Source organism: Varroa destructor, unplaced genomic scaffold (genome assembly GCF_002443255.2).
Source record: "Varroa destructor unplaced genomic scaffold, Vdes_3.0 BEIS01000003.1, whole genome shotgun sequence".
NCBI classification, from domain to species: Eukaryota; Metazoa; Arthropoda; class Arachnida; order Mesostigmata; family Varroidae; genus Varroa; species Varroa destructor.
Genome location: NW_019211456.1, coordinates 8,396,659 through 8,421,022, shown reverse-complemented (window position 1 = coordinate 8,421,022; position 24,364 = coordinate 8,396,659). Strand labels below are relative to the sequence as shown.

Here is a 24,364-nt window from a genome sequence, read left to right as displayed (position 1 = left end):
AGGTAGTTTCATGGGGGAGATTTCTGGAGGAGAGATGCAAAGTATCGCTTTAAGCAATGCACAAATAATTACGTAACCCGTAAAGGCATAATGATCTTTAGGTGCCTTTGCCATGACTGCCCAAAATGGGTCTCCATCTTACTCCCGCCGTAAGCGTGGGAACCCGAAATTTAATAGTACCTGTGGCGCCCCCTAGAGGACCGAAATGAAACCTAGACGGATTCGGATAATGCATTCAAGGCGAGGGGAAGACATCAATATTATGCACGATGCTGGTGTTCCTGATTATAAAAGCGTATGATTATTAAAAAGTTACTTTAATATTGGTGCGTAATCTACGTTTATAATCATCACCTGCGAAGTCAAAAATAACCTACACTGTTACTGAAACAATATGGCGATAATTTAAAAAAAGACGCGGGAAAGACGTGTCGAGAATAATTTTACGATAGGAACATCATCGAGTAACCAGAAATGAAATATTTTGCGTTACCGGTAAGGGTTAGTTGAAGCTCTTAGAACCATTGGTGTTACAAGCTTAACAAGTAAACTGGCCTTTGTCAGATATGCTTACGAACTTTATTCCAAGCAGGCCATCATGAACACTGACTCGACTAGAGGTCGCAATTGTTATAGAGCCTGCAAATAACTCGAAAATGGTATCAACACTGCATGTTGGTTAAAACACGCAAATCTTGACGATTTTTTGTGTCCTTTTGCTGCCAGTACACCAAGATGTCTTGGTTGTACAGCTTTGCGATTACTTATTATATTTGTAGCCCCGTATAGAAATACGAGAGGACCCATATTTTTGCTCGGTAGCATCATACCATGCGCAGAAGTCTTTATGAAGGCAATAATAACTATATTAACAGCTCTATGAATACAGGACGCCATTTTGAAGAAGTAACCACTATCACCACGCATAAATATTTTCAGGACGTTTTTATATATTTTACATTGTTATCCATAAACGTACATTTGCAGGAAAACACATCTAATTTTTACTAATCGCCTAAAATTAACTAAACTGTGCTTCATTCTGCCTACACCAACCATCAGCATAAAATACAAAACTATGAAACAACGCCGACAGATACATAACATATATCAATAAAACTGGGTCATCATAGTATATATCTATTTATTGCTTTAAACTAGTAACAGTCTTTGCCACATCAAGAAGAGTTTCAGGCAATCACTCAGCACGAATGTTTGAGTTATCATTGACATTGGTTGATAGCTTCGACAGCCGTGCGTACGGAAACTGACCGAAGCTAATGGCGCTGGCAGTGCGATAAGTTTATGCTTGCGAGACAGTAGGTTCTTACTTTGAATATGGTAAAAAAAAGGGGTAGAATGTTGAAGATAGCCAATCAATGGTAGCATCTCTACTAGCGACTGCTTCTACTGAACTAGCTGCCTTCAACGATGCAGAATCGGACGCCCACTGAGGCGCATATTTGAGCAACCTAGGTACCACTATGTTGTCAGAACCATACGCATTCGTTGCATTACACGAGTAGTCATGATCAACGGTTAATTTCTCGATACTTAATTGCTCTTGGTAGTCGTTTATTTGTCACATCGACGAATGGAATCAGTGGGGATTATTGTTACGATATGAGTGAGCTTCCTTTGAACACTCTACATGGATTAGGAAGTCATTGTCTTACTTGGATATTTTTCAAGACCTTTACAGAGAATATTTGTGGCGCATCTTAACAGAAATGGCGCCAATGGATAGAACTAGCAAAAATAAATGGTAGCAAACTAGCAAAAAAAAAACCATAGTTAAATAATAGTAAGTCATATTGGTCCGCCGTAACGAGTTTTTCGAGTATAAGTAATAACTAGTACATGTACCCCTCTCCCTCCCCTCGGCTTGCGACACAACCTATAGTAATGTAGCTTGTTCAAATTTTACCCCATCGTAATTCTAGTGAATCGCATATTTTTAGCTGATTTCGCTGAAGTAAATTTGCGAAAACTAATTGTGCGACTAATGTATACCTGCCTAACTCTTTATATTTGCTAGGCAGTACTTCTGTGTGTCACACACACCAAAAAGGTGCTATTATTTTTAATTTTTAGTTCGTTTATTAACTCGAGTTTCACCGAAAAAATCTGATATAATCTTTATATCCACAATTTAGTCAAACTATAATCTGCAATGATGAATTCCAATGCGTAGGTTAGTTTTGATTATTTAGAGTGAAGCCCATTTAATATGTGCGGTTAAAAGTCTTCAATGTTCTAGATATAGGCATAATTTACCATATTTGGCTGATTCGAATAATTTGCACACTAAAGCTAAAACAGTCTCATAGCAAATATTATTACTAGTCAGCAAAAACATGCTTTTATGAATTATTCGACCCAAATTAGTTGTTTGACATGAATAAAAGTCTTTGTCTAATTGCTGAACATTATTAATACGAAGAAGCCCGTTATCTAGATGAACGAGTCAAAGAAGATATATGAAATTCGCCTGAAATGAGAGATAGTTTATCAGTACAGATGCATAAAGCTGAATATATGCACAATAAAATGTTAGCACAGATTTGCAATAGCACTTCTTGAGTATAACAGCGATAGTTTCGAAGGGGAACGAGCTGAACTCGTGTACGTCGGATTGTATAAAGCTTCATTAAATATAAAAGTTGTATATTTGTGATTTGTATGTCCTTAGTATCCTCTGAGACTACACGTTGACCATTAAAAATAGAAAACAATCCCTCGTTACTGAAAATCTAGTGTCCTTATTTACTATTATAACGAAATGGTCCTTACTTACGATCATAACGAAATGAACCCCAAAGAAAGTGAGTTTTAGGTGAAAAAATCGTCTAAATCTGTATATTTAAGCATGTGAGCACTCCCTTAGAAAAAGCTCGCCAGATGGCATTACGATTTATGTAAAGAAAACAATACATAATGTGTTAATTTATGAAGTATTCGATCGGCATCTGTACGTTACTGTTAACCAATGTCTATCTGTGAACCATTCAAATTCTACGCCGAAGGCAACATAATGTATTTATAAGCAATAACAAAATATTCTTACGAATGGTAACTGTAGGAGATGGATCTCTTTAGTTCGACAATCGATTGTCAAAGATGACCTAGTCAAATCTTCCATGGACCAAGATCGATTCGGTAGAACCAGTTTATCTCATCTTGCTTTGAACTTAATCATCACCTGCACAGATATTTGGTTTGCTACAAAAGCGTTTTTGCGTTGCATGTGCGGCTAACAACTTGATCGGCACTCAGTCCAAGGATTTGTAGTATGCCTTGGTAGTTTTTATGATGTGAAATCTTGGTCTGATTTTCGAATAGCACGTATAGAGAGTTCACTCGCCATAAAAACAATACGGGCGGAGTGTTTTTGACGAGGCTACACACATGATGCAACCTCCGGCTTTCTTTTAAATATTCGGGAATTTTTGATGGGACCTATACGATGAGGTTTTCCAGATTTACATACTCAGATAAATGAAGTAGTCAAACGGACCTAGCTTCGCCATTTAGAAAGCAGTCTCTCCTAAGCAGACTAGAATCACAACGACAAAATCAGTTAGTACATGAGGCTGCCCTTGGAGGGACTCGAAAGCGGTCATAGAAGTTATAATTGATATCGACTGCTCTTGGCATAGTTCCGTTGAAACCATTTAAGACCAGAGGGAGCAATCTAGACGTGCCGGAACTTGATCTCTAAATAGCCACAGATAACCAGCAACGTATGTTGGTAAAGCACCTGCAGTACAAAGTAAATATACCAGCACTGATATATGGTTTCGGCAATTTCAAGAAAACGAGTGAAAAATATAAACCTGGTTACGTTTTTGAAGCGTTCACAGTTGCGATAAATACACTAAAATAATATATCACCTGTAAGCAAAACTTCCACGTCCCTTGATATTGTTCCAAGCGAATTGGATGCATAACACGTATAGTGTCCTTTGTCGGAGTGTTGAACTTCGTCAACACGAAGCAATCCACTATCGATACGAAATCGGCCCAACGATGATAAACCTTTACTTCCTGAAATTACAGATAATTAATATAAGTAATCTAGAACAGGCTAACCGTACTGTTCATTAAATTCTAGCCAGTATAATTGTTTAGGGAATTCATACAGCAGCACACTCAAAAATGTTAACCTAAATTCTACATTCAAAGGAAGACGTCAGTCTTTAATGTTTGTGTGTAATGACATAAAAAATATTTGCCTACGTGTAAGCTTTCCGACGCCTCAGGGTATTTTTCATAGTTTGTGTGAGATTCTAGCTTCGTGATAATTGTTCCATCGATGTGTTTCAGCTCTAAACCCAGGCATAGTTAAAAAAAACATGTTGCTCTATTTAATAAAGTACAATATTCAGAAAAATTGAGTTAACATTAGGCAAAGGTCTAGCTATTATTGTCGCAACTATATTAGTGCAGATAGATGTATTTGCAAAATATGTAAAAATTTTCTCATTCTTTAACACTTCTCTTCTTTCCCATATACCCACCATACTTGATGGCAATTATTCAAAAGTCCGCCTCAATTGTAGAATAATTACCTTTTTTTATTGAAATTGTAGGCGGTGGGTGTCCGCGAGCTCTACAGTCAACCATTATCGACGACCCGGCCAAACCTTCCATGATTATGGATGCATTTGATAAAGGATTGTTTAGCCATCTGGGCTTGAATTTCAGAATGACCTGTACTGACATCTGATCCGACCCGAAAGCATTCCTCGCATGGCACGTATAGTTCCCTACATGGTTAGGTCCGACTTTCAAGATCTGTAAAGTTTCTTGATAGTCTTCGTTGTGTGAAATCTTAATATCATCACTGGGTAGCACAGGGGCAGAATTTTTTCTCCACGAGAACGCAATAGGCTGAGCCCCTTTGAGAATACCACACACGATTAACAATCTTTGCCCTTCTTCCAAGTCTTCGGGAATCTTGATTGGACCGATGCGAGGCCCCTCTCCGGCATTGCATGTGCCGACATAAGCACAGACGAAAAGAAACGCACACCAATCTTTCCGACGCGTCATTTTGAAGTATGGAGTCGCCATCTTAGTCCCGCCGTGAGCTTCGAAGGTGTCATTCGTTAGTGGAACTAGTGGCGCCCTCCGGTGTGACCCGGGAGACATTTTGCAGTTGTATTCTCTATGAAAAGCGCTATGCTGTGATTCCAGACGTGCTGAAGTTGATGAGTAAATCGAACTACTTGAAAAATCATTAGTAAGTATAATTAATAGTTGGAAACCTAAATGTATCCTATGGTATCAAAGCTGAAAAAAGCCATTTCCTAGTTTATCAATATTAAAAGCACTAACTAACTTAAATCTCTGTCAGCTTTATGATCGTCAGAACTCGTGAACAGTTAAATATGCTTATTATTACCAGTCATCATCTTGTCAAAAGTAAATATATCCTGTGCCGTAAGCTTAAATGTCTCTTTCCGTGCACATTATAGTCGATCGTATAGCATTTCTTTATTGCTATAGAGTCTGTTGCGCAAGTGAGGTCAACATGTACAGCTTATTTATTAGCTGTATCAATAAAAAAGACACAAATAATTAATTCGAAGATAATAGTCCTCTTTATTAACTTTAGTCTATCAGTTTAAAATTTACTTTTTAACTGTTATACCAGTGATACAATTGCTGGTAAAGTATAGAAAAAAAAAAAGTAAGCAAACTTACCGATTAGGCTTATCGTGATGTCGTTTGATTTTAATGAATTAAGAACCTCACATATGTAGTCGGCCTTCTGGAGTTATACTGAATATTTTTAGAAAGCCATTAACCCCCAGGTGAAACGATTTACTTGTTGTCTAGAAATTTAAATTTGTAAGCAGTAACCAAAAAGTGATTTTTAAAATTAAAGTTTTAAATTCAAGAGCTCAGTTGTACGCTCAAATGAACGCTTGATCTTTCCTTAGGTTGTCTGAGTATATGCTGAAGTTCTCAAGTAAATTGGTTGATCTGGAAAATACTAAGCGTTCTACAATTGTTACCCAGTCATCTAGTGGATCTCAAACATTTGACTTGATACTAATAGAACAATATACATTAGAACGAGTTCTGGATGATATAATAAACAACGAATTGCATGAACACTAACACCAGGCAAACGTTATACGATAGGGTCGTGCTATTATATAAATGTTTATGTGGTAAATACGATTAAACATTTCTTCGCGCATAGGTTTGAATCTGTGCTTGCGACATTTCGTTTTGTGCTGGATGCCAGTCGTCTGATGGGATGTTTAGCCGCGGTATGAAACGTAAATTTCGAAACAATTAAGTAGATACAATTAAATTAAATAAATTGTAAGTGCAGTACTTTTGACGGCTCAATTTCTGGTAGCGTAGGACCCGACATCGCTGCGCCACATAGCACAATACATTTGTTTACTGAACAGCTTGTCTCGAATGATTTAGATGTAACAAAACTAAATTCAATAAGCCATATATTTGTACAGACTTACATGTAATATAATAAGTGTAGTTTCACACTTCGCGAATATCATTTGATTATAGTACAAATTTCCCATACAAAAACTTAATAATAAAGTCGTACTAAGACTATGTAGTGTCTGTTTTCAATATACACCTCTAGGAACGGTGATACCCGGAGTTGAATAGCCGATCGCTCTACAGCCGATTTCAACGTTTCTTTCCTGAACAGTGTCCTTACGAGGACAGCGTGACTCAAACTGAAGTTCCACTTACATAAACACTTTCTCAGCCCCACAGGAATTTTTTGCTGAGCACGTAATCATACAGTAACCTGATAATTTGTAACACTTCCGAATAGTCGTCACTGTGTGCTACTTGCAAAAAGTCGATAGGAATCAGCACCATATTCCCTTCCTGTTCTTGAACACCTGTCCTTTTTTTTTTTGGCTTTTTCTGGAGACATTGCAAAGGATTCAGGTCCTTTTTCAGCATTTCAGTTAGTTTTAAATGGCTCAATCTGAGGGGCCACACCGGTATTCTACGATAAGAAGCACAAAATTACGGAGATGTAAAACAGCATGACCACCAGTCGGCAATTACCGCAATACGAACAGCATCCTATAGCCATAATACTTGAATAGACAATCATCTTGGACGCACTACGGGTAGAAGAACTAGAAAATTTACCACCGTAATATTATGACTCCCCCTTACCATGACCATGGTCAAGTCCACCTCATATTAGTACATAATTACCTATTCAGAACCGATCCTTAAAGAATAATTTTGTAGGACGACATAGCGATTGTGGCAAGGCAAGTAAGAAATAGTTACGTGGTGGATCTAAACTTGAAAAATATGTCTTCTCTAATTTGGGGCCCTAATCCGCATTTACGAACCCCACCATTAATTCAAATATGAAGAGTTTTTCATATGTTTTTTTTTTTTGAACTAGAGGCTGCGTGAACCGACGTCAGATGGGCGAAAAGCACGGATTTCAAGGTAAACCACGAACTTTCCCATCAATCGACTATGTCGGTTAATTTGAAATGGTCTTTACACAAGATAACTCACACGGTCAAATAGAAAATCCTTAGTATGAACACTCAAACTTAGATACCTACAGTTCTAACATGTTATTTAGAGAAGAACTATATATATATATATATATATATATATATAACGCGCTCTAGTATTCGCTGAGTCAATGTTTCTTTGTAGTGGTTGACACTGATGTGACAAGAAACACTTCAAATCTCCCCGTAGTCTAACGAGCTGATAGTAATACCGATCCACGGATACTAGCAACTGAAATGATGGCTTATTTGGAATTTAGGCATTAGAAGCATTCTTTTCGTCGCACTTAATATCCTAGGCCTATCCTGATCTTGTCTACCTTTTTTGTCGCAGTGAACGTACGTCACCTATCTGCATATCCACATATTAACTGAATCAGCATATACATACTATCTGGCGTTTAACCGTACTTTCTTAAGTGTTAATTTAAAGAGAACGTTTGAAAAGGTTCCCTCACTAAAGACAAGGGAACTCTTCAGTTGAGCAACTGCACTAGGGTTTTTAGCCTTTCCACGTTTTTCGACCACCATGGAACCTAGCTTATTTTCTTTTAGATTAAAGCACAGCAATTAATATTTGATCTGAAATGCAGTTTTTGAGCTGCGGCTGTAATTTTCTAGGTTATCAGCCCTTAGTCTCTCAATGATCAGCTGCTCTAGGTAACTATCACCGTGTATCACTTCCACATCTGGCGTATGATTAAGAAATAGGTTATCCTTACGTCACGAGAATGGTATCAGTGGCACTCTCTCAGCATAAAACTGACGATTACAAGGTATCCTTATAGGAGAGATTTGAATATTAGCTATCAACAGCAGAGCATTATTAAAAAAGAGAAAGGCGCAACTTCCGAGACTCATCGTGGCTAAGCAAAACTCGAAAATATCTCACCAATATGTCGGCCGAGAAGGTGCATTGTATACGTTCGCATATTGGAATTACCTTTTCTTAATTTGATTAACGCCTAAGGGTACGATCGTAACCAATGAAGTATCTGGAATGATTTTTATCTCGGCCAATTAAGGTTAATTGGTGTGTGGTGGCGTTCGAATGCTAAAATGGGCGAAAATACACATAATATCCATTATCTCTAACCTGTAAGTGACAACTTGATACTTCTGACGATTAAACCAATCGAGTTGATCGCTTCGCAGGTGTAGTCTCCCTTATCACTGGCCTGAACCGGCTCAATACGCAATAAACCCTTATCCTCCAAATTGACGCGGCTTGAAGGTTTCAGTTCAATGTTGCCTGAAACGAAGGACATCATAAATGACATTGCTGGCGCGAAACGACCGGTTTCGAACTGAATAAGGCTTCTAACTACCACCGCGGTTTTATGTACAGTAGTAGAGTGGTCATATTATTACCACAATCGAAATGACGTTTAGAGGTATGAAGCGACTTCAGATTTAAGTGAATGTCTTTTTGCCGTCTACATTTAGGAGCATATAAGTTGATATACAGAAAAACTACACATGAATAAAATCCTGTGTGTATTCGTGGTGAATTTGTCATTTACTTAAAAGCAGAACCTTTCTTATCTTGATTTTGTTTCTTTTTGAATTAACTCATAAAGCTGAGCTAATAGTGAGATCAATAGTATATAGGCAACAATTTAGATAATGACTCAATTGGTTCGTAAACAAACTATATATAACCAATAGTTAAGTTAGTAAGCGTAATCAAGTCCTTGCTTTCTTTGCAGCTCATGATATTTTCTTCTAGGACAAACAAAACAACGAGCAGAACGTCTGAACAGACTCCTCTCGAGAAGATAAAAAAAAAGCGTCAAGGGACAAAGACATCTTGTATCAGCTGCACATCTAGGTCTTTCGCATATATAAAAGCATGCCTTTCTCTCATATGCATGTACAGCAAAAATCTGTCCGTTTGTCATCCCTATAATCTATTAAACTCGGACAGATAAACTGACGAAAGCCAAACACAGCTTTTATCTAACATTATACATTATAATAGAAAAGCTATGAACCCAAGTAAAAAAATACACCTGACGGTACTGAATTTTCGACTTATTCATAGTTCCACAAAATAAACATCGCCAATATGATTGTAGCCAGGCTACGTTTAGAATACAGCCAGTATAATTTAATGCGTTTTCTTTTATCGGTTTCAACCATTTAAGTTCGCTGCATACACCGTCACGTATATTTTCAACACATCTTTCAAACTGTATATTGGTTGTGTATATGTCTATCATTTGTATATTAATAGCTATTACTAACCCTTGGTAATTCGCAGAGTCGGAGCAGGATAACCGATCGTCCTGCAATCAACGAGAGCCGTGCCTCCTGTTGTTGTCTCGAGGACACCAGGCACCGTTTCATCAACCCAATGAGGTTTAAACTTCAAAATCACTTGTGTAGACATTTGATCTGATCCGAATGCGTTTTTCACACTGCACGTATAGTTTCCAACGTGTTCCTGATTTATCTTGCTTATCTGCAAAGTTTCTTGGTAGTCTTCGTAGTGAAATATTTTAACATTACCATCTGGGACAACAAGAACATTGTCCTTTCTCCACTGAAAGCTAATCGGCAGGGTGCCTTTTGCTACGGCACATATAATACCAAGGCGTTGTCCTTCTTCAAGGTTTTCTGGAATTTTAAATGGCACAGTCTGTGGAGCTACGCTCTCCATAGACGGCAATAGTAAATTCGTACCGACAAACAGCACTAATATAATCATGTTGAATCTGATATACATTTTATGCTGTCAAGGTGATTGTGCAGATCAGTACGCGTCTCTGTAAGCTACGGCGCCATCTTGGTTCGATGGCCCGCCACGAGCAATCCAAATGAGAGCTCACCCTTTGAAGTACATGTAGCTCCGCCTAGTGAGACCTAATGGCAACTTGGTCTCCAACAATGTAAAAAATCAACAATGTATGTAAATGTGTAGTTGGATTAATAGTAATTTGTAATTTGTATACTATTTATGTATAGATGCAAAAGCACATGCACCGATATTATAATGATTTTAATTTTAAAAAAAAAACTGTATAGTGTCGATAACATTTTAACAGCTTCATTCTTTTTTTTATTATAATTTGAAAAGGAACACGTTTCATTACCGATGAGTGCAACTTTGAAGACTCTAGAGATAGATCCAAGGGCATTTGAAGCTTTACAGTTGTATTCGCCTTTGTCGCTTGCCTGGACATCATCTATACGTAATATTCCGTTGTCAAGGCTGAAGCGTCCTGATGATGCCAATTCAGTGTTTCCTAAAAACCGTTTTTATCAATACTATATTACTGTTCAGTATAATGATAGTGCACGTGCTGAAACATATACCAATGTGATATAATTTTAGGAGTTAAAGCGGTCAAACATCAATTCTTTTCTCTGGTATTTCGAACAGTACTACAAATTGCCCGCTTTATTGTTTTGCCAAAACTCACTGGTGTGTTTTTATGTGTGTTTTACGTTCGCTACTTCAAACCGTTAGACATTTCAGGGCTTAAGCTCAACAAACTACAAATTGAAAAGCGTATCTTATGTTTTATCTTAAGTAACTATAAATATAGGCTCGATCACAAAAACAGTAAGTTAAAGTCTATGGATCTGTTCTACAACCTCCCTAATCAGTGTAAATGTTCAAGAATAGATTCTTAATAGTGAAATAGCAGATTATAACAATCGTGTTAAAGAACGTAGTAATCGTTTAAACGATCAGTTGCATATAACATTATTTATGGACTACCTAAGAAACTATTCGAGATAAGTCTTGCAAAAATGCACAATAAGGATTTACTAAAATATTTCCACTAAATATACATATTTGTGCCTTTAGCTTCTTATATCCTATTAAGATAATTTAAAGAAGTTACTATTCGAATATTCGTTATTAATTATCTAAAATGGTATAATTAAATGATTCATCTTGAACATTACTAGAGTGAACATTCGCCGGCAGCTGTGAACTTAATTCTGAGTATATGCCGCTCGGATGTGCTCCTCTTGTATTACCATAGTTTATATAAGTTCTGCATAAGGTTTAATACATACACGTTTAGTATAGCCGAGATTGGTTTTTCCTAACTAGTTTTTTTTCGACGTTCATAACTTTCGTATGCTACAAATCATAGGTATTGCTATTACGTAGAATAAAACATGTAGTTTCGCAACAATATCACATATATATATATATTTTTGACTTATATACATACACCATTGCTTGTTCACAGACTGCTCAATTACTAGTGTTTTGCACATCGTAGCTTTTACCGAGATAGAACGAAAAGCTTATATCCTTCAATATCTTATACCAAATTATTGGCGGGCAGAACTGCAATTACTTGGCAGATTGTTGATAGAAAAAAAAAACAAGGAAAGAATTGAAACAAAGTTAACCAGTTATTTGTTGTTGGCGAAGCAAGTGTCGAAAAGTACGATTGTACATGTTGTTAAAGCTGATAAAATGTATTCAGTACAATAATCTAAAGCCATAAGATTTTCGTTTATTTTTAAAAGCTAGGACAATGCATTCTCATCTAGTTAAATTAAATCTTTCCAGATTCGATGCTACAAATGCGTCATATGGCAATGGTGCGCGTAGAATTAGCGATAGTAGAGTAGCGCTTCCTAACTTTACACCCAACCAACCGTGAATTGAGCCGTCGCAACAAGATGCAGCACGTTTATTCTAAGCGTCTATACATTTGTATTGTTTAAGATATTTTTCATTTATATGTAGTTATTTGCACTGCTGTTCTCGGGTACCCAAGAGCCTCGTAGTTGATTGACACCTTTTCCCCTGCCACACTGTCAATGTTCTGGAAGAATATTTTCCATAGCCCATCTAGATTTAGATTTTAAAATCGCTTGTGCACACATCTAATCAGATCAAAATGCATTTTTTTACAAAACATGTGAATTTTTCGATACACTGAGGATTCAGCTTGAGCATTTGCAGCAACTCCTCTTGATTCAAAATTTTTACATGTTTACTTGGTGTTACCAAAACGTTATCCTTTGTACATCGGAAGCCGATCGGAAAGCTTCCTTTGGTTACAGAACACATTATCGTGAGACGTTGTCTTTCTTCAAGGCTCCCGGAACTTTTAAATGAAATTACCTAAGGCGTAATGCCATTTCTAACAGTCTGCAAAAACGTGGTTGCGATTATAGAAAGAATCATTTCCATGACATGATATGTTACACTTGTCAGCCTCGATTGACAACAGTGGGAAAACATTTTGGTGCCGCCGTTCGTGCTCCATTGTTATTATCGGATAGTACAAGTGGCGCCCCCTTACAGGACGCAGGTATAACTTTGTTGTTCAACTGCCTGCATAACTCAAAATTATCGACTAATTCATTTTCCTTTAAGGACAGTGATTATGAACGGATAATTTCTCAGTTTGAGAACGTACTTAGTGAACTTTTCTATGCGTAAATCTTCTATTCTATAACTTTCCCTTATAAAAACGAAACGTGTATGAGCGTGACGTTAGTAACGTACGACAGTATTGCTAATGAAAACGATTTGATTTACGGCACGATAGAAAACGATAGAAAAAAACAACAGTTACAATACGATACTTGATCCGCGCGCTATCTAATGAAAGACTTTTTTAATGGTTATCGAACATAATTGCCGTAGAAGCTACTGTTTCAATTTAATTTATTGCGGATTCTATAATAACTATCTCCGACGGCTTCGCAACGGTTACTTTTTTCCACACTTTGTAGTTACAAGGTATCTGGTATTAATAACATTAGCAGTCTTTCACTATAAGAAATCAAATCAGATTTTTTAGGGATGCATATTATTAAATAGTTCAAGCCAATTGTAAATATAAAAATACTACAGATGATACTCATTCAATTTTCTAAGCTTAAGAAACTTCACAATTGATGTCTACTATATACAAATTACATTACAAATCACCAGGATAAGTATAAATAACACGATTTCAACAGTTCAGGTCAAAGTTTTGCCAGGAGAATCATGAGGTCTTCTCCCTAGTGAACGAAGCAAATCCTGTAGATCGACTGGGTTACTGGATATTTTCCTAAGTAACTGGCCGCCAATTATAAACTATAATATTTATAATATGAAAATAGGATAATGAGTCTATATGAATATATCATTTATGTTACACATGCGCACACATGTATTGCGACGCGGTGCTTGTGCCAATGACCTTTGCCTTAAGCTCCTATAGCTGCTATAATAACACAATTTCGAATCCGCCCGATTCGATTTCAAAAACACCGTTTGTAGAAAACTAGATTTAAGAGGGAATGGAGACTTAACTAAAAATATATAACATTTATGAATATTTGCATAAATTGTACCTTATTATGTCACACTCAAAGAGGAGAACAATAAGCAGTTATCTTGTACCCTTTGCTGTGGATTTCAATTTAAATAAACAACATTATTGAAAAACGACGTTTTTATAAGTAGGCAGGCTGACTAAAACTCAAAATGTTTCTTGTGAGAAAACCTAAGATTAGGTAACTCGCGTGATTAACGTTCTATAGTGCAGTGCAGATGAATTTCCAGGCAAGACGATGACATATACATGTGGTGTGTGTTTTTATATTGAAAAACTGAGTTTGCCCTCGGATAGGCCGTTACTGAGAAAGCGTGCAATTCAGCTAGAATGAATAAATTGTTTGTAGTCATCAAATGGTATTGATGGTTTAGCTTAAATTATAATAAATTAACAGTTAAGAGTGACAGATCTGCGATACAAACCTTTGTATATTTGTATCGTTGGTTTGGGATGTCCCGTAGCCTCACAGTTGAGAGAAACTGTTTTCCCGACAACAACGTCAGCCCTTTGCAAAACATCTTTTCTAGCCCAGAGAGGCTTAAATTTTAATAGTACTTCTACTGACATTTGGTCAGCGCCAAAAGCATTCTTTGCGAAACATGTATAATTTCCGACGTGCTGGCCGCTTAATCCTAATATTTGCAGTGATTCCTGATAATCATCATGCGAAATTTTCATTTGTTCATTCGGAAACACTAAAGCGTTATCTTTCCTCCATTGAAAGCTCATTGGGAGAGTTCCTTTGGAAACAGAGCACATTATCCCTAGTCGCTGTCCTTCTTCCAGGATATCGGGTAATCTAAACGGTACTATTTGAGGCGCTACACTTCCATCCACAAACCGAAGCCACAGACAGAATAGTAGCGAAGACAGCATTTTCACTACTCAGGTAACAACAAACTCGATGCTAAACCACACAAGTTGGGTTGGGTGCCATTTTGGTTCCGCGCCGTGAGCGTTGTGTAATCCCAAGTGCATGGAACTAGTTGCGCCCCCTTGTGTCGCCCGGGCAAATCCGCAATGTCGTTGTTTCGAATTTTGTAGTAAATAAATATAATCAGGATTGAAATAATGGTCTTTTATTTCAGGATTTAAATTTAGTGCTCGCAGCCTTAATTCCATCGTTTCTGCACAATGGCATAGCAATGTTTCTATGTGCGAAATCAGCTCAACCACTTATCAAAAATCTATCACAATCTTTGTAGTTTCCGAAGATCATAATCCTTTTGTTTCCATAAGATACGCGACTAAATTCAATGAACAACCGTGTCGGTAAACACGTAGATGTAAACGAGACAGAAAGGTTTAGGCTAACAAAGAAGGCGCCTAGCAGACAACTGCATGGCTCTCATTTGAAGCCTACTTAATAAATAGCTATAGCCAAAAACCAAGCAAAAATTATTCTTTTTTACTGAAAATTTTTCAACCATACAGAAGAGGTTTTGAGTTTAATACAATTGTATGTCTCCATGTAGTCACAGCAGAACGACAATATGAACACGTGCATTAGAGACTAAAAACCCGTTTTTTTTAAAGTACGCAGCTCTTACTTCGAAGCCTGGTGTTGTATTTTCGGAATTAATAAAATAGAACACACAGAAAAAAGTTTACCTTATTGTCTAATTCGATCGGTAGTGAAACTGGTTTCATTGTTGTCATCCTTACGTGACATAACAATGTATATATGTGGGGGGTTTCAATTAGAAATCCATTTGCGATCAGAAAATCTAATTAATCTTAGAACATTGATCGACGATATAGTAAATAACTAAATATATTCGCCACACGCATGCAAAAAGTTTTTTTCAAATTGAAAATTAAAAGAGTTCTGGTCGTCTGGCACCCGAAACAGCCTGTGGTTAAGTAAATGTGTATGCATTCATGAAAAAGCGATGATTATGCTCGTCCCTTTTGTTCTCGGTTATCGTCTAACAGCTGATATGAACGAAGCTTACCAAAATGTACGGTTACTATAATTAGCAGCATAAGCAATGTCTATAGTTTTTATTCAGCCGAGATTTCATATTGTATTTTTCATAGCAGAATATAAGGACTCTAAAGTATTAAGCTTGTTCTGTTATTTGAATTAAGTAACGTGTTGTTTATAACTAGACTGTTTTAGAAACTCGTCCTGTTTTTGGCGCATTTGGTAAGCACTGTGCTGAAAATCCTGTGCCAGTAGATAAAAGCAAATGTAGAAAAATTGCATGGAACGAGGTTGCACTTATATTTGATGGCCAGGCTGCTATTGTAGCAACTGGCGGTATTTGCAAAAAGAACAGTAACCTTACGAAAAACGCAGCCTTTGTTTGTGTTTGCGCCTAACTATTACAGACTATTACAAAGGGCATGCATATATATTTTGCCATAGAAGCGATTAGTTTTTGGCCCAGCTAGAGTTACGTGGCAATGCTGTCCTTTTCTGGATACAAATTTCCGCCATTAATGAGAACCAACGGTTTTAGGTGATTAGATTTCAAAAATGTCTAATAGTAACGAGCGAGCCTTTTCGGAGAGTATGGCATAACTACGATGTGGCCTTAAGATATACTGCTTTTCGATTTCGACGTTTCGAAGTCGAGCTTACCACGATCAAGGCAACTGATCCACTACACGTTTTACTAACTCACCTTAGTTAAGTCAATGAAGGTTATAGGAACGCAATTAAGTCGCCGGAAGAGCTTCAGTTTAACTTTTTCTGTCCGGATCATTGAGCCTATGTTTATGTTCATCACAAAATAAGTAATTAGAATTAACACGAAAAAAAAAATGAGAAAGATTACTAAAAAGCTACCGTTTGACATCAAGTATAAGATCATTCATATACTTCCGGCAGAATGGACGGTAGCAATGTAAACAAGATGACAAGGTAAGACTGAACCTAATTTCTTTATTGGATAGGTAATTCAGAAGTCCCCAAGGAAGCGTTATGTGCTTTAGGTAACCTATCAAAACTTGGGAAGTTTCAATAAGGTCATTACGCAGTCCCATTGTACGGTTCCCTACGTAATTTTTTTCTTGTTCAGTTCCAGGTGTATATTTACTGAAGTTAAATAATTTCAAGCAACAGTGTGCGTGTGGAAGATAAATTAAAAAGTAAAATAAACAAAAAACCGTTAAAACATGCAAATGTATTAGCAGCCGTATTACAAGCACCAACGGTGGTAAAATCTAGTCCACTAAAACTGCCAGGAAGATTACGTGATATTCATTGTTTCTGAACGTCGCCCCTAATTATTAGGAAAGAGTATTAGGGGAGTTGGAAGAGAGGACCCGTGGGCATGCTCAGCAGATCTGATTCGAAATTGAATATCGAGCACTGCCTTACGAATCTTACATTGGAGACGCTAAAACTTTTCCTCTCTCTCCGGTCTGTTTCATTCTGGCTGGGTGGCATATCCGTCCAGCCTGTACAGACTACTCGATCGGGACAAAGAAAAAAGCAATTTTTCTTCGTAAAAAGCATACCTCAATATTAGGGTGCCAATCTCTGCGCAGGTGGCGGTACCGATATCAGCAGAATTAGAGCAAAAAGATGAAAGGCTACAAAAGCTTTTCGACTGCTTAAGATTCTAACTATCTAATACTATGTATCATTACCAAAAAACGATAGTAAATATGGCTAAAACATATCTCAATGGCAGAACAAGCACGGCCTACCTACAGTTTTGCAAGTTGTCTACGTAAAATCGATAAAATAAGAAGAATCCAATGCACTATTCAGGTTCGGATCCATTTATATTAGAAACCTATGCACAGCCATTATTATATATTATTATATGTATTATTATGTATATGTATTATTATATACACATTTCAACACCTTGAGTTGTCTAAATCTTTTAGTTGGGAATTCCTTGCAGTGTAGGGTAATTACGTCAATAGGTAATCTGGAGCTTGGCCGTCTCGTAAAAAAAGTGGTCGGACATAAGCCATTCATTGCTATCATGATCACAAGCGTTTGCGCAGTTTGCCTCAACCGAGAACCCGTTAATTTTTTATACGAGAAATATTCTATCTAAGCATATGCAATGGTATAGCAGAAGCAACTTACGGAGCATTTATAAAAGATTGAAGGGAACTTCGTTATTCTTTAATACTAACGTCTACTGCCTGTACTATCTGCGTCACCGTTTCCAACCTGTAACACAACCAATGCGTCCTTTGGCAGATGCTACTGTTAATTAAATTGCCTAACACAGCACGGCTGACATGAGAGTTCAAAACATCACTAAGCTTTATAGCTTTTCTTTGAAAATTATTTAAACTAAGAAAAGATCTGTGAATGTGCACGAGTTGATAAACGCTTTAAACACCTTGAAAGGTCTTTACTAAGGTACGTTTACATTAAAGGGACCAATGAAGCTGATTATCTAAGGAACCCGGAAATTCTAAAGCTGTTACAGGTAATCTAATGAATACCTTATTACTTAAATGAAAAGTCACTCCTTTAGTTGAAAACTCAGCAGTTTATAGGAAAGCGAACCTAGAATTGAAGAATATGGAAAAACGATTTATTAAAGGCTATTGAATTTTCTTTGTCCTAGTTCGCGTGCGTGCCAGCTCAGCTTGTTCCATTATTAGGGAGCATTTGTCGACAGGGAAAAACGTCTACTACCTTTGGTTACCTTAAGTTGCTGAACTGAGTATATTTCTTTTGAGTAATCGCCTCTTTCCGATGCTGTTAGACGCGCGCGGAGGACGAAGGAAAGGCTGCCAAATACACACAATCTCTATTCTACAACATTAAATAGAAAACTGGGTATGGAGAAAATAGAGATAAACTTTTAGTTGTAATGATTCTCTTGTTTTCGTTTGAGAGACCAAAACCTTCAGCAAATTTGAAGCACTTCTCAGATCTCAACTATTGCAAGCGTAAACATCGAGTCATAAAGAAGCACTCATTATAAGAGCATAGTTATTATTGAGTTTCTGGTTGATAACTATACGCAATTCTACGATGCAAGACTTTACAATTACGGAAAGTATCGTCTGAGAATTTTGAGTTTTAGCCATAGCATCTATTCACGATACAATGCCACAGGACCTGTTATTGACAAGGGGTCGTTAGTAATAATAATCACGCAATTGAGGCAGCCATGCGATATGCGACGGGTCGTATGCATCAAACAAAATAACGATCCTCAACGTTGCCAGTCGTCATTTTAGGTGGATGACATTACAGCCACTTTTCAGATTGCTTCCCCGAACAGTGTATATCAAGTCTGCCGTTTCCCAGACAGGCAGTACATACTCGGACATCGACGCCATGTTGCAAGATGGCAGCACTGGAGGGATGATTCAGCTTTGGGAAGCATCGTACCGCCAAGAAATGCATTTCATAAATCTATTTTAAAGCAAATCCATACGTGAGCCAAATATATTCGGATGTAACCAAAAGGTCATGTAACTGTATATAGAATTCAGATTTGTCTTGTATAGAAAGCAGTCCGAGATCGAAGTTACTAATGTGAGACTTACAGTCTTAATCACATGCACTAGTTTCTGGTTATAATGCTAATTACAAGAAAAGCTAATCCAACTTCTGCTGGAGCAGTCTGGTTTTTTCAAATGCCGTAACGAAAATGGTTAGTCACCAACACCTATTTAATTTTATTGTGTTTCATTAGTAAATCGTATATCTACCTTAAAAGACGTATAAATTTGAAGTGTATCTGACTTGTTTTCATTGATTACACTGGGATTAGCTTTTGTTATCAGAAGACACGGCGACTGTTTTCGCTAAATATTTTGTGGAAGCTAATTAATATTATTTGCCTACGTCGATCAATGCCCAGTACAGGGGGCATGACCCACGAGCGTTCCACCTCCTTGACTTGAATAATTACCTGCAGTACAAAGCGCTAGCAATGACAGTTCACTGTTTTAACGATATTGTGTATTAATTATTCGAACTTTTTACCATGGTACGGTACTCATAACGATAGAAAATAATCAGGTTGACATACACTTCTATAATAACAGCTTACCAAGGCGACCTAGCATAGGGGCATCGAGGCGGCGATGCGGTAGTCGCAACTGCCCGCTACTTCAAAGAGTTGAGTAAGGTATTTCCTGATGTATTACTTTGTAAAAGGTCATTGTGAATATCGCGCTTATACAAAGTCTTATATGTAAAAACGTAACGTGGACCTGCTTCGAAACCTTTCTAACTGTACTTCAGTCAACCCCGCTAATTGAAACAAGATGCTTTATTTAAAAAATGCACTTTTGTAACACATTTTTCACTAGAGTTATTTTAATATTATTTACTTGATTCTCCTGGAAGATCTACAGTATTATTTTAAGCGGAGTTACACTGATCGACGTGCTTTTTATAAATGAAAAACAATAAAGTGTTACCTGCTAAGTAACTCTAATTCTAGCAAGGGAGTAGTTAGACAATTGGCAACTTTTTTATGGGCTTCGGAATTTCAGCCTGTTTATAATAGCAAATGATTACAATAAAATTAGTCAAATTTAGATTACTTACATGTATATACATTATTTACATATTATATATATACAAATTAGCAGCGCAAAATCACGAGATCAAAATGAGATGTGGGACGTAAAGCATTTTGCTGTATATACGAGGAGCAATGGTTAGTCGGAAAAGAATATAGAGCGTCACGGTTCAGCTAGCTTCCAACGGAATCAGTATTTGAGTATACTAATAGGATGTATTTCAGCAAAATACTGGCTTGCACGATCTGCCCCCATCACCATCAATGCGAGCCTATAGAACTTTTGAGTCTATAGAAAAATCTCAATGAGCATCTCCTTTGCAGGTAATAAATTTGCTAAAAACAGCGGCGTTACTATATCCTGATAGCTTAATTTAACCCTACTTCCGTAACATTGTCGCATTACACATCGAACAATGATATTTTGATCGATAATAAAAAGACACACTAAAGCGACCTTGGCCACCGGCGTAAAGAAATAGTTATTGGTTTCAAAACTAATAATAGGCAGACCAAAACAAACAATCGATTTTTTAAGGTAATACCCTTTTTACAGCGGGCGATACAAAATACCGTAAAGCCACTAGGAAACTCCCAGACGCTTAGGCAAACTAAGCGAAGGTGGTCCAGTAGGCTAGGAAAAAACAGATTAGTAGTTTCTATCTAGTAGGTATTAACATAGCTTATCTAGTATCTAGCCATCAAGCGTAACATCAAGGACCTGTGGAACATATTGCTAAAAGTGAAGCCGAGATAGAACGCTAGAAGTACGAGAGTCCGAGAATATTCGACTAGTTGGACTTTCATTGAACGCCACTGTATTGAGTGCAATGTCTCCATCCTGCAAAAAACCCCTTAGAAATAAATCAGTCAGTCTCCGGATCTTGATGTAGGAAAGGCAAACTATTATACCCTTCTGAATAGGACTTTGGCTGTTTCTAGACTTCCATTGATAAGACGGCCTAGAACAAAAGACAAACAAATGCCTGCCATATGAAGCGATTCTAGAAAGCACGCCTCGAAAAGCTTCATATTTAGCGCATACTTTCACTACTGCATTTCTATCCTTCTATCCATGACTTGTTCGACCTTACCGTATATTTTCTGGTGGGCATCCGGGTTTTTCCAAAACAGTGGCTAGTAAGTTGGCGTCCTATACTGCATTAATGAAAAACACGAAAGCCCGCAAAACGAGAATATGGTGCGTTGTATTACCATTACAGTTTTCAAATTGCGCGCTAAAATGAAAATCAAATGTATTGGCAGTGCAATTTCTGGTAAATTCGTTAATGTTCTCTTTTTTGTTCTCTTATGAGTCAGCGTTCCTAGAAAGATCGTTTGTGAGAGACCTTCGGGAAGAAGTGTACAAAGGGTACGTATTTTGGAAGCGAGACGAACAGAACGACGATCGTCAATGGCAGATTCCTTTTCAACAGCTGACTGTTATGTCTCACAACGTCATTATTATCACGAAGTTGTCAACATTGTTGATACCACTTATAAGTATCAACCTTGCAACAATCGAGTCCGTGCTGTAATCGTAGCTTCATCAACTTCTTCCGGTTTTGCTCGAGCTTTTAGCCGCGTATAGCTTATCAATCTTAGGGATTACGCTTTGCGTTTTAGATGACGTTAATGTCTACCCATCGCAGGCTTCTTTTGCGGACTTTCGTATTTCGTATAATAGATACATGAGAGTATTGTCCCAGATGGAATCACCTACAGCGAATCCAAAATTACTTGTGAACAGGCTGCCAAAAGCAAAGCAGTTCCTGTAACTGTGGCGTCTGCTACGCTTAGCGACGAAGTCATGTCATTATGAACTACATCGAACATGTTCTCGCCTTGCCGAGATAGAAAATTCGATAGAAAAATCCATGAGACGATTTACACGACATGCCCCGCCACGTCAGTCCCAGAAAAAGGTGACATGTCTTAGTTTCATGGCTAATAAAGCAATAAAAGAAAGCAACAGAATAGTCAACGTCACGAAAAAACGTTGCTTTATAAAGACAAGCAGCATTAATTTAATAATCGGTAAAATGCTCTCTCCACGCTATCGTACACATAAAGGCCGTTTACCCCCCTACAGTGCGGTAACAAGAACAAGAAATCTCGCATTATGAACCTAATCAATGCATGTTCCACAGACACGCAGCATCTGTTTTACGTTACAATCGAGTACATTCAGTTGGCGGACAACTGAATTTTTGCCCATGGTATGGGCAAAAAGTGATTTTAAATATTGTGCGTTATTTTGATTATTAAAACCCATGTACGCTCTGAAGCAGACGATTACGCGGTATGCTAACATACACACACACACACACATACACACACACACACACACACACACACACACACACACACACACACACACACACTCTTTGAAAATGACTGTTTCCGTCGTAACATATTATAGTAGAGGCACAACCGACTCAGCTAATTATAAGGGCATGAAAGCATATTTATTGCAAGAATCGGAACTCAACTATTATCGTTTCGGTTCAACAAAATAAGGTCCATACAACAGATATTACATACGTTTGCTATAGGTAGCTTCAGGCTTTAGATTGATTGTAGCATTTTTGTAACCAGTCAATATGCTAGAAACCGTGTTTTTTGGTAGACATTCGTATTGGTAATTATTTTTTGCTACAGTCGGGAAATACGAGTAACTTAGGGGGGTGCACCTGCGAGAGTGCATAAGCTCAAGCGTGAATTTGGACTACATCCTACGAATTCGGCCAACCGTCGAAATAGACTGCGCTTGTTTAAATATGAAGCACCCTGATTTATAAGAAAAACATTGAATTTTAGGTTTTATTAGGCATAATAATTAGGGTTTGGACCTCAACTCAAGTCTTATGTTGCATTTGGTGCCGAATTTGAAGAATGAGCAAAACCGTTTGACGGTCGGTCAATTTAGGGTCGATGTCTACACCGATAGATAGATAGATATATCCATAGGTCGTAAGTTGTCCAATACGTTGGCAAATAGTATTCAAGAGGCCCTATATTGGAAAACGTAGCCGCACTTCAGTTATTCTTAACTAATCGAAAGTGTACTATAGCTTTAGAGTCACACTGCTCCAAACGCCTGTAAAAGTCAAAAAAATTATTTAACCTATTCACAAGGCCAGAACAGCCGTCCAGGTGGTAAACAAACGTAATCACATTGCAATATTGTCACACTTCATGTTGTTCGGCTGGGACAGCTTTAGCTCAATAGGACACTCTGCCTAACTGTTTGTGTGTGTGTTTGTTGACCAAACTCTACCGCAGTGACCTTCAAGAAGCCTATAATCTCATCATCCGTTATTGTAGACAAACGACTAAAAGGCGTTTCTAGTAGAACCATTTAGGCAAAAGAAGATCGGCTAAGCGGTCTTTGTTCAGACGGTACCGCTCCACTCCATGTCGGTGCAACAACAAGTCATCTACAAACATACCTGTAACATACTACATAACGTCACCTGCAAATATACTTCATAATTAAAAGCTAACCGAACAGAGAAGTGGGTAAAAATTCTAAAAACCAGCAGAGAAACGGCGTTGTTAGTTTAAGCAATTGTATGCACACTTACAATGGTATAATACTACTTGATTGACAAATATCCTATGGCCATGGTGAATGTTGTGAGCGTCGCCATACGCTTACCGGCACATCATACATTAATTCAACATAAAATATTTTGTGTCACCGTAACATGCAAAAGAGGCATACAAGAGACACAATCGTCAAGTGTTGATGCACCAATCCCTAAACAGAACTCTCAGGTACTACCAATACGTTCCTCTTTATATATTTCTGTCATTTCAGATAACAATGCTTATCGCCAAAACTAAATTTTAAATCTATGTAAAAGCTATACCATTAAGAATTTTTAATTTATTTAGAAATTTAAAAAAGTTAAATAATTAACTTAATAAAAATTAAATAGTTAGTAGTAACATTTGTGTTATAATATAATCTCTACCCAATGGTATCTATAAATATATCTTTCCCTCATCGTGCACTAGAAAGAAACAGGTCTGCCGG

General features: G+C 37.4%; 1 protein-coding gene across 1 annotated transcript; it reads right to left on the bottom strand.

Moving 5' to 3' along the window:
- Positions 1-1,127: 1,127 nt before the first annotated feature.
- LOC147756478 (cell adhesion molecule DSCAM-like) lies at positions 1,128-8,629 on the bottom strand. Its single transcript, XM_086982646.1, has 3 exons — positions 4,572-8,629; positions 3,895-4,047; positions 1,128-2,491 (listed from the first exon to the last, which is right to left on the bottom strand). The coding sequence occupies exons 1-3, from the start codon at positions 5,152-5,154 to the stop codon at positions 2,451-2,453; spliced, it is 777 nt and encodes a 258-aa protein (XP_086838772.1). The 5' UTR covers positions 5,155-8,629; the 3' UTR covers positions 1,128-2,450.
- Positions 8,630-24,364: the final 15,735 nt, after the last annotated feature.

Excerpts from the sequence above, each read along its gene's own strand:
- LOC147756478 (XM_086982646.1), bottom strand. The coding sequence starts at position 5,154 with ATGTCTCCCGGGTCACACCGGAGGGCGCCACTAGTTCCACTAACGAAT. Across the intron at positions 4,048-4,571 it reads TACAATTTCAATAAAAAAAG|GAAGTAAAGGTTTATCATCG; the intron begins GTAATTATTCTA and ends CTGTAATTTCAG. Across the intron at positions 2,492-3,894 it reads CGTGGAAGTTTTGCTTACAG|GCGAATTTCATATATCTTCT; the intron begins GTGATATATTAT and ends CTCTCATTTCAG.